The sequence below is a fragment of the Mustela nivalis genome, assembly GCF_964662115.1.
Source record: "Mustela nivalis genome assembly, chromosome: 15".
In the NCBI taxonomy this organism is placed as follows: Eukaryota; Metazoa; Chordata; class Mammalia; order Carnivora; family Mustelidae; genus Mustela; species Mustela nivalis.
Window position 1 is genome coordinate 15,753,140 of NC_139034.1, and position 13,805 is coordinate 15,766,944.

The 13,805-nt window shown below is 36.7% G+C and overlaps 1 protein-coding gene across 8 annotated transcripts in view; it reads left to right on the forward strand.

Annotated features, from left to right (window-relative positions):
* Positions 1-13,805, forward strand: part of USPL1 (ubiquitin specific peptidase like 1) — a 33,866-nt gene that overhangs the window by 9,564 nt on the left and 10,497 nt on the right. For 7 of the 8 annotated variants that reach the window (XM_082700968.1, XM_082700969.1, XM_082700970.1 and 4 more), the window contains 3 exons: positions 1,312-1,948; positions 5,874-5,987; positions 11,337-11,466. In XM_082700968.1, coding sequence (XP_082557094.1) covers positions 1,624-1,948; positions 5,874-5,987; positions 11,337-11,466 — 569 coding nt within the window. In that variant the 5' untranslated portion in view covers positions 1,312-1,623. Of the gene's footprint in view, positions 1-1,311; positions 1,949-4,699; positions 4,741-5,873; positions 5,988-11,336; positions 11,467-13,805 lie in introns of those variants that run through there. The other variant, XM_082700971.1, reaches the window with a different exon arrangement.

The window sequence follows — 13,805 nt, forward strand, 5'->3', positions numbered from 1 at the left end:
GAATCCAGAACTATCTATTAAACTAAAGAATATCATAAGTACAATATTACGAGCATAGTGTTCATTTGTATAGAAGAAGCTGTACTTGTAAAGAGGACTTAGTGCATTTCAGTATCTGTTGCTTACAACCTAGTGACTAAAAAAAGCTTAATGGCTTGACTTAGTATTCCTCATGATTCTGTGGGTTGTGCAGGTAATTCTTATACATCACCTGCTGTCAGCCAGGAAGCCCAAAATGTCCGCATAGCTGGCAGTTGGTGCTAGCTACAAACTGGGAACTCTGCTCAGGCAGTCGGCCAGGATCTCAGTTCTTTTCCATGAGGGTCTCTCCGTGAGGCTGATTGGGCTCCTCACAGTATGATGGATGGGACCTTCAAGGAGTGTTCCAGAAGGAAGGCTCCAAAAAACTAGCCTAATGCGCCTGTGCTTATCAGGATTCCACATGCATTGTGCTTGTGAGCATCCCATCATAGCTGGTCCCGTGGCTAAGCCAAGAGTGGTGCAGCACAGGACTGACAGTACCAGGACATGAGTAGCAGGAGGAGTAGTACTTTAGTTCATAAGAGGCCATCAAAGTAGCAGTTACCATGTTTGTGTAGAAGTAGGCATTTATTTTAAATGAGGACACATAGTATATTAGATTTGTTTTTTAAAATATTTTCCTATGTTTCAAACTTGGGGAAAATTGGTTATTTTGGTCATTTGTGTACACTTGTGATATTTGGCTGAAGTTGTTTTAATACATAATAAGATTTGATGAAGTTGTTAAAATTCAGCCAGTTTGACTCTTAGATCCAGTAAGGATGTAAAATTGATAACACTTACGTGCTCTCAGGTTAATACTCAGTTTTAAAATTAAACACAAATTACTAATGCATATTTTTTTTATTTGAAAATGCTTCACCCCGAAAATGAAAATACTTTTCTGGTTTTTAATGTTATACAGTATACCTGTCCCCAAACGAATAACACTTATAATAGAATGTTTCTTTAAATTGTTGAAATTTGTTAACTCACTCAACATTAGGTTTTTATTAAAACAGAAGAATGTATGTTTTCCTTGTCAGCTACCTCTAGTGTGGATCTGATTAAACCCTCGATTGTTCAAATTAACTGGGGAAAATTATACTTTGGGGGGCCAAAATTTTGATTTAATAGTGGTTTATTTCTAGTTCCTTTAAATTTAGATTGGTACAGTTGTACTGATGCTAAAATTTTTTATGTATTTTTCATGACATAGAAATTGTAGTATAAAACTTGAGCTTTATTTGAATATTTTGTAGTTTTTATCATTTTCTTTTTTCTTCCTAGTGCATCTATCCTTTGGGCTCTAAATCACTTAGTAACTTAATTTCTCCTGATTTGGAAGATTGTCATACGACAAATAAGCCTCAAAAAAGGAAGTTCTTGGAAACCAACTGTCAAAATTCACCTCCTTTAGCAAATACCAAAAAGACTAAAAATCATGTCGTTGGTGAACAAGTTTTGAACAGCAAACATGATGGAGAAGCATACGATGAAACCCCGTCTCACTTACCTGATTTACCACACAGTGGTCTACCGAACCCAGTTAGGACAGCTGATTCCTTCGAACAGAATGATATTTTGGAGGCTGGTATTGACATGGCTGCTGAAGAATATCCTGCTACAGTTGATGTTTCTGAAACTGGAGGGATTTCTCCTCAGAATGAAGGATGCGCATCTGAACTGGAAATGGCATTGGAGAGCAAATGTACATCACTTTGCCAGTCTTTATGTGTCCAGTGGAAAAATGCTAATGCTCTCTGTTGGTTAGATTGTATTCTGTCAGCATTGGTGCACTTGGAAGGGTTAAAAAATACTGTGACTGGCCTATGCTCTAATGCGAACTCTGTGTTCTGGCAGTTGTTTATGAAGTATGATCAAGCCAATAAACTTCTGCACACCAATCAGTTGGATGGAATTAAAGGTTGGTAATAATTTATCTCTCTTACTTATAAAGAAGTTAATGTTTAGGCATGCTGGGGTGGCTCAGTCGGTTAAGTGGCTGCTGGCTCAGTTCTTGATCCGTGGGTCCTGGAATTGAGGCCCGCATCATGCTCCTTGCTCAGCAGTGAGACTGCTTCTCCCTTTGCTTGCCACTCCGCGTGCCTGTGTGTGCGTGCTCTCTCTGACAAGTAAGTAAAATCTTAAAAAAAAAAGTTGAACAGTTTTGTCTCAACATGTGGAAAATATATAGACACAAATAACTCATTATACTGCAACTTACCCAAAATCTTGATTCACAATGAGGGATATATATAATTTTTTTCTTAGAAAATGGGATACCAAAAAAAAAAAGAAAGAAAATGGGATACCTATGAATCCACCTCCCAACCCAAAATAATTAAAATATTTCCGATAACTTAATCTGCTTATGTGTTCCTTCCCATCCCATCTCCCATCTCTCCTGCCAAAGGTAATTATTAACCTGAAATGTGTTTTATCATTTCTTCTTTTTTGAAATTGTTTGTTTTGCATATGTATTACTAAACAATATAATCCTACTTTAGTTTGTTTTGAACTTAGTAAAAAGGATATTGTACAGAATGTCTTCTGGGACCTTTTCTTCGTTCCTTTATTTTTTTTTTTAAAGATTTATTTATTTATTAGAGAGACTAAGCAGGGGGAATAGCAGAGGGAAAGGGAGAAGCAAACTCCCTGAGCCTGACGTAGGTTTTAAGGACCTACATGATCATGAACCTGAGCTGAAGGTCGCTGCTTAACTGACTGAGCCATCCAGGTGCCCCGTTCTATTTTCTTTTTATAAAGATTGATCTATGAAGCTGCTTGTATTGGTGGTTCATTATTTTTCATTGCTAAAGATGTCCATTTTGTAAATGTATCAGTATTTTTATTTACCTATCATTGAGTTGGTTTTTGCCTTTATAAATAGTGTAGTGTGACTATTCCTGGGCTCAAATTAAGAGTTTCTCTTGGGTATACCATAGAAATGGAATCAAATAATAGATTCTGGGGCATCTGGGTGGCTCAGTCAGTTAAGCGTTGAACTTGATTTTGGCGCAGGTGTCGTCTCAGGGTCATAGAATGAAGCTTTGTGTCAGGGTCCACATTCAGCACAGAGTCTGCTTGAGATTTTTCTCCCCCTTCCCCTCCTCCATTTACATGCGTGTGCGCTGCTCGCCCTCTCTCAGATAAATATATCGTAAATCATAGGCTCTAAGTTCAGATTTACAAGATACCATCACTACTCCAATTAACAATATGTGAGAGATCTTCCTGATATATTCTCCCTTGGTTATTTTCACACTTGGACAATTTTGCTTTTTGAATGATGTAAAATGGTTTATGGTCTTGATTTGCCTTTCCCAAATTTTATTTTATTTTATTTTACTTTATTTTGTTTTTATATTAATTCAGTTAACACAGAGTTAACAATAGGTTCAGGTGTATACAGTATAGTGATTCAGCAGTTCATACAGCACCTGCTACTCCTCACAAGTGTACTCCCTAGTCTCCTCACCTATTTAACCTGTCCCCCACCCACCTCTCTGCCTTTCTCAAATTTTAAAGAGGTTGGACAGCTCTTCAAACATGAATTGATCATGTTTTCTCTTTTGTGAAATGTCTGTTGGTGTCTTACCTTATTTGAGCTTCTTTGTCTTTGTTGCTATCTTTATGTCACGTGTGTTGCTAAATTGTATCTTGTGTATTTACTTTTTTAAAGATAACTTTTGATGTACAGAAATTGCTAATCTTTCCTTTTGTAGCTAGTAATACTTCTAACATTTAAAAGTAATCTTTCCTTTTCCAAGATCAGAATTCATATTTTCACTGAAAACTCAAAAAGATTTGTTGCTGACATGAATTTTAATTCAGCCCAAGTTAATTTTTGTGTGTGATAATCATCTCCCTTTTCCCCCATTACCTAGCCAGTTTTTCCTAGCTCCTAACTCCACATTTTCTTCAACTGATTTGTCAGGCCACCTTTGTTACATAGTCTTCTATATATGTGTGCAGCTGTTCTTTAACTCTGAGTTTTGTTTTTTTGGTCACTTTATCTGTCTCTGTGTCAGCACCACACTATTTTAATTACCAGGGTTATTGCTGTCTGGTAGTATAAGAATCCTCACCTTTATTCCACTTGTCTTTGGTCATGCTGTGTTTTATATAATTCTTAAACATTTTTCCCCATTGTTGACCATTCAGGCTGCTTATTATTTTTACATTTATGAATAAACACCATGACAGATAGTCCATATATCCTTTGAATCCATCCATTGCCAATTATATCTTAGAAGGGATATTAAAATTTGAATATAATGAGTCTTTGTAAGTGGCTTTCCTGAAGAGTTAGATCATCATTTTCATATGTAGAAGAAAACATCCCAGAGCACTCAGATCATCTTTTGAGTATAAACATTTTAAAAGTTATAATTTTGTTAGATAAGAAATACTGTTCTAACTTGAATTTCTTTGAGATTGAATTTTTTGCAAATTTTAAATTCTTTTTTTTTTTAAAGCATTTTTGTTTTTGCCTTTTCTTCACTGTATTCTTGTACTCTGTAATTATAGGAACCCAATACTGAGTTAGGTGACAGTTCAGTTGATGATTATAGAAGAATATATTTCATGTTCAATTTTGACTTGAATGTTGAATTAATTTTAATTACATTTTTTATAAAGCATAGCCATTTTATTTTATTTTTTAATAGAACCATAATTGAAATTGAAATGTTTCAGCAGTTCATATGTTACTCAGTAAGTGTACTCTTAATTCTCTTTATTTCACCCATATTACATATTCTGTCATACTAATTTTTAATTATATTTTTTATAATGTGGTTGTAATTGCATTTAGTAAGTTGACTTTTAATTTTAAGTTTTTTTTTTTTTTTCTTGGCGTGGTTAAAGAAAAATTCTGGTTATTGCTTCATATTACAGGAGAATCCAGATATTTTCATAGTAAAACATATCAGCAGTATGATCAGGCTATATGAATTATTTGTAAGAGATTTTGGTGAAATCTTTTGTAGCTTAAGAATAACTAGAGTCATGGGGCGCCTGGGTGGCTCAGTGGGTTAAGCCGTTGCCTTTGGCTCAGGTCATGGTCTCGAGGTCCTGGTATGGAGCCCGGCAGTATGCTCTTTGCTCAGCAGGGAGACTGCTTCCTCCTCTCTCTCTGCCTGTCTCTCTGCCTATTTGTGATCTCTATCAAACAAATAAGTAAAATCTTAAAAAAAAAAAAAAAAAAAAAAGAGAATTACTAGAGTAAGATACATATGGGGGCTGTTTTTCTGATATAATAATTCTATTTTGAGGACTTTAATCCTAAAGAAATGAAGAAAAACATGGATGGGTATGTGTCCAAAAGATATTTGTCATGATAGTATTTATAAGAGTGAAAAAAGAAACAACTTAATTATCCAGCACTAGGAGAATTGTTAGTAAAACTCTGATTCAGGTGGAGTGTAATAACTAGCCTGCCAAGTTTTTAATGAAGCAAATTCATGTGAAGTAATAGAAATAAATGAGTAGATGTTGTCTCTAGTAAATCACATGTAAAGGCATAGCTTCAGCTGTTTCAGAGAATGTCTGAAAGCATTGCTCTCTTGCTAGGCCTGTGATTATTTGGATGAGAAAGGCTTTTACTGAGCTTTAGTCAAGCACAGTGATACTGGCTCCTGCAGTTGGGACTGATGATACTGGGCTGAGGGACTATTAGGGCAATGGATGGTATAGCACAGAGAGAGGAGTAAGAATTAAGGAAATGTTGTGGTTTTCATTTTGTCTCTGCTAAATTTTTTGACTGATTAACTTTCATTCTTGCTAATGTCTTAATTTTCTGTGGAAAGACAGATTGATAAGAAATTGATAATCTATTTCATTTTTAGATGGAGATTGTAAAAAACTTACTTCAGAAATACTTGCAAAGATAGAGTCCTGTCTGAATGAAGTCAGAGATGAAATTTTCATTAGGCTTCAGCCTCAGCTTAGATGCACATTAGGTAAGTAATTTGTATAATTTAACTGTATTACTCATCTGCCATAAAGAAATACTTACATCATAAGAAAATACCGTACTGTTTTATTAGTTTGGGTGATTAGATTCTTGGGAGAGAGAATCTGTGTAGTTTCATTTAGGAGCTTACCACTGGTTAAATCATTGGTGGACAGGGTTGTCGTTTCTATATAAACAGACAGTCTCATTTATATCCTTGAAAGTGGATGCATTTCTTGGAAGCAGGTGGATACGTGGGTGGACACCATGGGTTGTGTTTCCAGTGCTTTCCCCCTGTAGACTAATCAGTGTTGTCAACCTTGACTGGGCATTACAAAGCACCTAGGGAGTTGAAAAGTGCATGGGGTCCATTAAATAAGAATCTCAGGGATGGAGTCAGGTATTAGCAATTTTTAGAAGCCCTTGTGTGATTCTTAAGGATGAACAGGGTTGAGAATCTCTGATCAAGGCCAACCATAGTAATTAGACTTCCCTTGCTGGTGATTGGTTTAGGAATAGACATACGGCACAATATTCATTGGTAAAAAACAAGGAGAAATATACTGATGACCTTTTGGGAAAGCTTGCTTACTTTTAAAAAGGGCAGAAGAATGAAACCTGTTTTTTCTCTGTGATTTGGCTTTTGGCCTCAGAGCAGAGTAGAGCTAGGGCACTAGAGTCCTGAGGCTTTTGAAATTTTTTCAGTGTTGCAAAAAAGAGTCACTGATGATTTTTTTTTTTTAAATGAGTAGTGTCTTTTGGTTTTATTTCTCTTTACTGTTGTATTGACTCTTCTTTTGTTTTTTTTTTTTAAGATATATATATATTTATTTATTTATTTATTTGACACAGAGAGAGCGATCACAAGTAGGCAGAGAGGCAGGCAGAGGGAGTGGGGGAAGCAGGTTCCCAGCGGAGTAGAGACCCCGATGTAGGGCTCAATCCCAGGACCCTGAGATCATGACCTGAGCTGAAGGCAGAGGCTTAACCCACTGAGCCACCCAGGTGCCCCTTGACTCTACTGTTAATACCGTGTCATAGTAGGGGCGCCTGGGTGGCTCAGTGGGTTGAGCCTCTACCTTTGGCTCAGGTCATGGTCTCAGGGTCCTGGGATAGAGCCCTGCATGGGGCTTTCTGCTCAGCAGGGGGCCTGCTCCCTACCCCCCCACCCCGTCTGCCTCTCTGCCTACTTGTGATCTCTGTCTGTCAAATAAATAAATAAAATCTTAAAAAAAAAATACCGTGTCGTAGTAAAGAATATATAATACCTCTACTAAATATATTACCCATATTGAATTACATAAAATATCAATGCCTTCTAATTTTTCTCTTAGAAGATTTATTTCATCAGACTCAGATGTGTTCTGGAAGCAGCGTCTTTTTTGTGTGGTAGTATCTTTGTCCCACCATGCTGTTCCCTGCTTTTATTTGTTTTCCATGAACTCCTACATACATGTTTATTCTGTTCTTAAAATAATAAACGAATTTTCCATATGCCAGATCTTTGGTATTGTCTCCTTTAGGTCTAAAGGACTGTTCTCATTGATTATCATCAGGTAGGATCTCAGATGGGATGAATATTCTTTTTTTTCCTTTTTAACAAAGTGTAATTTCTGTAATAGTAAAACCCTTTTTAAGTGTATGCAGTATATAACCATAACTGCAGTCAAGATAGAGAACAGTTCTGTCACCCTGAAAGTTTTCTTCAGGCTCCTTCAACCCCTATTCTTAATCCAGACCTCTGATCTGTTGGGTGGATACTCATTTCAGAGGAGCCTTTTCTGTAAGATAACCAGGGTATAGATTGAGGGGCTCCCATGTTGCATTTTGCAGGTGTCCTTTCCCTCCTACAATGGCCTGAGATATTTTATTCAGGGTCCCTGCTCCAGTTTCCATTTGAATTAAAGAGTGGTTTCTCCCCAGTCTGAATCAGTACTCCTCTTAGCCCTGATAATTATTTTGAAACAAGGTTGTATCTTGTTCCACTGCTGTCTTAGGCCATGTTTTCTATGTAACAGACAAGGAATTTTTAAATTACTTTTTTGTGCAGTCATAGCAGTTGGGCAAGCATACAGCTCTTCTAATACAATGGAATTCCTCTCTCATTTGTGTTTATACTACTCATTCAACAGTAATAGGTGCTGTGTTGGAGCTTAATATCTTACTAGTGAAATCTGATCTTTGCTTTGGAAAGCATTTTAAAATCCTACAACATACGTGTCTTTATTCTGAATGTTAATGTGTACTTTCAGGTACTAAAGAAAGAAACAGAATCTGTACTGATCCTGTTCAATGAGAACAGTCCTTTAGACCTAAAGGAGACAATACCAAAGATCTGGCATATGGAAAATTCGTTAAATTTTTAAGATCAGTCATTGTATCATTTTGATTATTGTTTTTTAAAAAATTCATTATAAACTCTCCTTTCTGTTCACCCTCCCTGCAGTTTAAGAAATAGAATATTACAAATAAACGTGAAGCCCCCTTTGTACTCTAATTCAGTTTTTCCTTACCTCCCCGCAAAGGTAACTGCTCTCTTCAATTTAATTTTTTTCTTTTTCTCTAATTTTTTAAAAGAAAAAGCTCATATTGTGGTTTGTACTAGTTTATGTAATTTTAAAGAGGGATTTAGTTTTTGAGATATGTGTATACAGACCAGTAGAACAGAATAGAGTCCATATGAAAACCCTCACCTTTTGCTTACGTCATACTGTGTGACAAGGGTGATGATGCAGATAAGGGGGGGATAAGAAAGGCTGTCTAGTAAATGATGCTGGGACAGTTGTTTCCTGAGACAGGAGAAATTGGATCCCTATTTGACACTGTAATCAGAAGTAACTTCAGCCTATTAGATAGACCTAAACATGGAAAAGCAGAATTAATAGAACTTAGGGAAACAATATGGGTGAATATTTTAATACTCAGTGGGGAAGAATTTCTTAAATAAGGTCTATAAAATAGTGGTGGATACAATGACATTGAAGTTTGAAACCTCCGGGCAAAGAAAGAACAAAGAAATAATATCCTGGATATATTGTGAAGAATTCTGTACATCAGTTTAGAAAAAGGACAGTCTCATAGAAAAGTGGCCAGAAAACATTAACGAACAATTATCAGAAGAGAAAACTTGACTAGACAGCAAAGAGCTGCTGAAGGATTTGTATTATGGCAAATTATGTCATTTTAGGGAAATATGCAAACTAGATAGTTGGATAGGTGTTGGGGTGAAGATAACTGGAGACCAATCAATTTCTATTGGTATTATATGTTCTCTAGTGAATGGTTTATTCTTAATACCCATAAAATTTGTAAACAAAGGAAAAATAATAATTAAGATCAATTAGGAGCTATATAAATTCCCTAAATATGATCTGTATGCATATAATTTAACAGTGTACTCTTCTTTGATATATTTTCTTTCATTCACTGAGAACTTTTTGTATTTTTAGACCTGAAGATTCTGTGTTGTCATTATGAAGTATAAATTACCTACTTTTCGATTAATATTCAGTCACAATAGAGTACGATTTAAGTGCTAGTAACTTACAAACTCCTGCTGTACTATGCGCTGTTTATGTGTGTGGTGATGCTATGTGTGTTCCTGTTTAGAAGACTGATTTGTTTTTATTTCTGTTTATAAAATATGGATTATTTTGATTTTTATTTTTGTACAAAGGTAGTGGTGGGACTGTACCACAAAGGTGACTGTTAAAATAGCCTTTGTAACTACTGGTATTTATAGAGCATGCTTAGACAGAAACGCCTCCTGCTCTGCTGTTGGGTCTTGCCAGCGTGGCTCCTCCTGGCCTCTTTCCAGGCTACTATTGCTCCAGGCTAGGGGGAGAACTGGACCATGGAAGTGAGACTCTCCCAGGTTAGGTAGGGGAGGGAAGGACTCTGATTCTTTCTAGGGCTGAATCTTAGCATCTCAGCTCCCCTAAGAACGGGAAGGTAAGAAACCAATTTAAGAATAAGTGTAAGAGGGGAATGTAAATCCTCCTGTTTAATTTGCCTGTTGATCTAAAAACTGGAAGACTGGATTCACTATTCAGTTTTTATTTTAACGACACTGGAATCAGATCTTCTCTAATCTTAAAGTCATTGAAGTTTAATTTTAATTGTTGTTTTGTTTTGTTTTAGAGATTTATTTATTTGTGGGGGGGAAGGGAGAGCACGAGGGTCTCAGGTAGACTCCCCGCTGAGCTCAGAGCCCAGTGAGGGGCTGTCTTACACCCTGAAATCACGACCTGAACCGAAATCAAGAGTGAAGGCCACCCAGGCATCCCTAATTTAATTGTTAAAAGATGAGACTGAAGATTTTACAAAGAGTGGTAGATGAGGAGTAGGGAGATTTGAGGCTGGCCCTTTAAACCCTGTGTGTCATGTCATCTCCACACATAGAACAAGAGAGTTGGACCAGAAACGGCTTTTCTTTTTTGTTTTTTTTAAGATTTTATTTATTTATCTGACAGAGAGAGATCACAAGCAGGCAGAGAGAGAGAGGAGGAAGCAGGCTCCCTGCCGAGCAGAGAGCCCGATGTGGGGCTCGATCCCAGGACCCTGAGATCAAGACCCAAGCCGAAGGCAGTGGCTCAACCCAGTGAGCCACCAAGACGCCCCCAGAAATGGCTTTTTAATGGTTTTGGTTTTGTCCACCTCTGACATTATTAATATATCCAGTGTTAAACTGGATATATTATTTTTAGTATTTGTGGTGAACTGTATATATATATTCTTACTTTGTTTTATAGTACTTTATTACAATTTTTATTAACCATATTATAATTTTGTTTTATATCCTAGGGCTATTATAGTTCTGAGGATTTTTTTTTTTTTTTCCTAGAGAAAAGCTAAAAAAGATCTGAGGAGATAGTATGGGTCTTTTGTCCTTAAAACATTTTCATAAGTGTATACCAAGAAAAATGAGAGACAGGGACTGAAGTGGTAATTAAATCTTTATGATGGACATTTTTAGAAAAATGCTTTAAAAACTTCCCTAGCCTGGGTGGCTCAGTTAGTTAAGTGTGTGACTCTTGATTTCAGCTCAGGTCATGATCTCAGGGTTGTGAGATCAAGCTCAGCATCAGTCTCTGTGCTGAGTCCAGGAGTTGGCTTGCAATCCTCTTTCTCCCTCTCCCTGTGCCCCTTGCCTCTGTTCTCAGGCACTCTCCCTCTCTCGAAAAAAAAAAAAATTCTTAAAAACTTCCCCTTGTCCAACTGTAAATAACTTATTTTTCATATACTCATATTTTCACATATATTTGTACTGTGAACATAGGTGAGAAAAGAGAACAGTAATTTTGGTTCACTTTTTTCAGTTAATGATGAGTAATAATTTTCCTTTTTCTTTTTGAAGGTGATATGGAAAGCCCCGTGTTTGCACTTCCCCTGCTCTTAAAAATGGAACCCGTCATTGAAAAGCTCTTCATGTATTCTTTCTCTTGGAACTTTGAATGTTCACAGTGTGGACACAAGTATCAAAATAGGTTAGTTTTTCTCTTTTTTAAAAATGGACATACTTTACTGAAAATGGTTCCAAATAATAAAATTTGAATAAAACTTGCTTCTATTTATAACACTGCTCTCTCCCCTAGAAGAATAAAAATCCATGGTTTGCTGGATTATTAATTAGTAGGAGTTTTCTTAAGAAGTTCTTCAGTGGAAGGGGGAGACAAATGGGAAGAGTAATCTATTGCCCTCACAGCTCCCCCTCTGGACTCCCTGCTGCATAAGAATACTTCTTAGAATTCCTTGAAATGATAGTGTTTCGTTTGTTCCTCTGTTAGCAACTAGGGTTTTTGTTAGTTATGTTTTTAAACATCATGGAAACTAATTTGAGGCTCTCAGAGCCTTACAGCAGTTTTGAGAAGGAACCTAGGCTCTCCCATTTGTCCATGAAACACCAGCCACCGCCAGAATCCTCTTGCATACGAGCTCTCTCAGCCTGCTTTCTTATTTCCTGATGCCCTTGGGTGAGGATTACAGGGATCATGAGTGATACACTTTATCATTTTATGCCCTGAGATTGGGACTTGGGAACAACTAAGGAGAAGAAACCAGCAGCGGATTTCTTTTGCTTCCTTATCTGACCACATAACAGAGAGCGTAAATTGTAGAAGAGGAGTCAGGGAAAGTTTCCAACACTCAGAGAAAGTTGCTGGCTGGCAGTTAAAAAGATTACCAAACTGGTTCAGTTGGTCATTTATTCAAATTACTATAATAGAAATCAGTCCTTTGCTCTTTTCTTACCTACTAGCAAATTAGAAAATTTAAATAAAAATGTGAGAGAAAACTATTGCTTAGATATTCATTATTTAAATTGAGATTATTTTTGGTATGTAGTGGTAAATCAAGGAGAGTCAAGTCTGAGAGGATGTTCCAGGGAATACAACAGAACCCAGAATTTTTTTTTTTTTTTAACATCAGTTAACTCAAAAGTATTACAGCAGAGTAAGGATAACCATTTCAGTCTCATCTAGGACTTAAAAATAATTTTCTGTGAGTATAAGGATGAGTATTTCCTGGCCTTCTATCACTGATTTATATAAATTAATCTGATTTTTCCTCATTTGACACATGTGGAAAGTGAACCTTGAAAGGTGTTAAATAGGTAGGCAGGGCCCTAGGTGACACAATACTAAGTGACAAAATTCAGGCTTAGGTTTCCCGTCCTCAGACTTTCCTACTCACTGTGGTATACTCCTTAATCACCACCTGGATTTTAAATAATATAAACGAGCTTGATGATTAAAATCGGCTTAATTAAAGCTTTTCCAAAATCCACATCTGAGTTGTTGGGCTTTTCATTGAGTATATTTTATGTGCCAGGAACTCAATAGAAATCCTGGCCAAATTCAGACTAGTTAGTTAGGGAGATAACATGTAAACACATAATTGAGGGCCAGTGACTTAGTAATTATTTTTGATCTGTTGGATGCATTAAGTTACTTTGAATGCAGAATGTTAAGTGCATTTTGGAGGAGTATATAAAAAACTGACGATTCATGGGAAAGAAGCCCTGGCATTTAGGGTTGCTTTTTTTTTTTTTTTTTTTTTAATTGCTTTGTTCTAAAAATAAATAGAGGAAAAGCTAAAATGAAGTGACATTTCATTAAATATATTTTAGTATATATATCATAGTTGAAAACATTTACACTAAATCTGATGGGGGAATATCCAGCAAACTCATGGTTTTGTGCTGCTGTTTTTAGGGCCAGTTTAAGATCTTTTACTTGATTTACAGCATACATTTTGGAGGCAGTTTAAAAATGTGGTATTTGGAGTCAGACTCCCATTCTCAGGTCTGCCATTTATCATCTGATACGCTCTCTGTATTTCACTTTCCTCATCTGTAAAATGGGGAGAGGAATGGTACCTGCCACTTAAGGTTGTTTGGGAGACGAGTGCTTAGCACAGCGCCCCACTTTTGCACATGGTAAGTGCTCAGAAGTGTTCACTGTCATGTGGAGCCTTAACGTTTATTTGCTGAGACAGACTCCTTTCTGTAGACTAAAATACAGGAGCCTTTACTCAGCAGTCATCTGTGAGAATCAAGAATTTAGTAGAGGGGCACCTGGGTGGCTCAGTAGGTTAAAGCCTCTGCCTTCTGCTCGGGTCATGATCCCAGGGTCCTGGGATCGAGCCCCGCATCGGGCTCTGAGCTCAGCGGGGAGCCTGCTTCCCTTCCTCTCTCTCTGCCTGCCTCTTTCCCTACTTGTGATCTCTATCTGTCAAATCAATCAATCAATCAATAAAATCTTTAAAAAAAAAATTTAGTAGAAATAAGTCATTCAATTTTAGTGATAACTTTATGTCATTTTGCTTT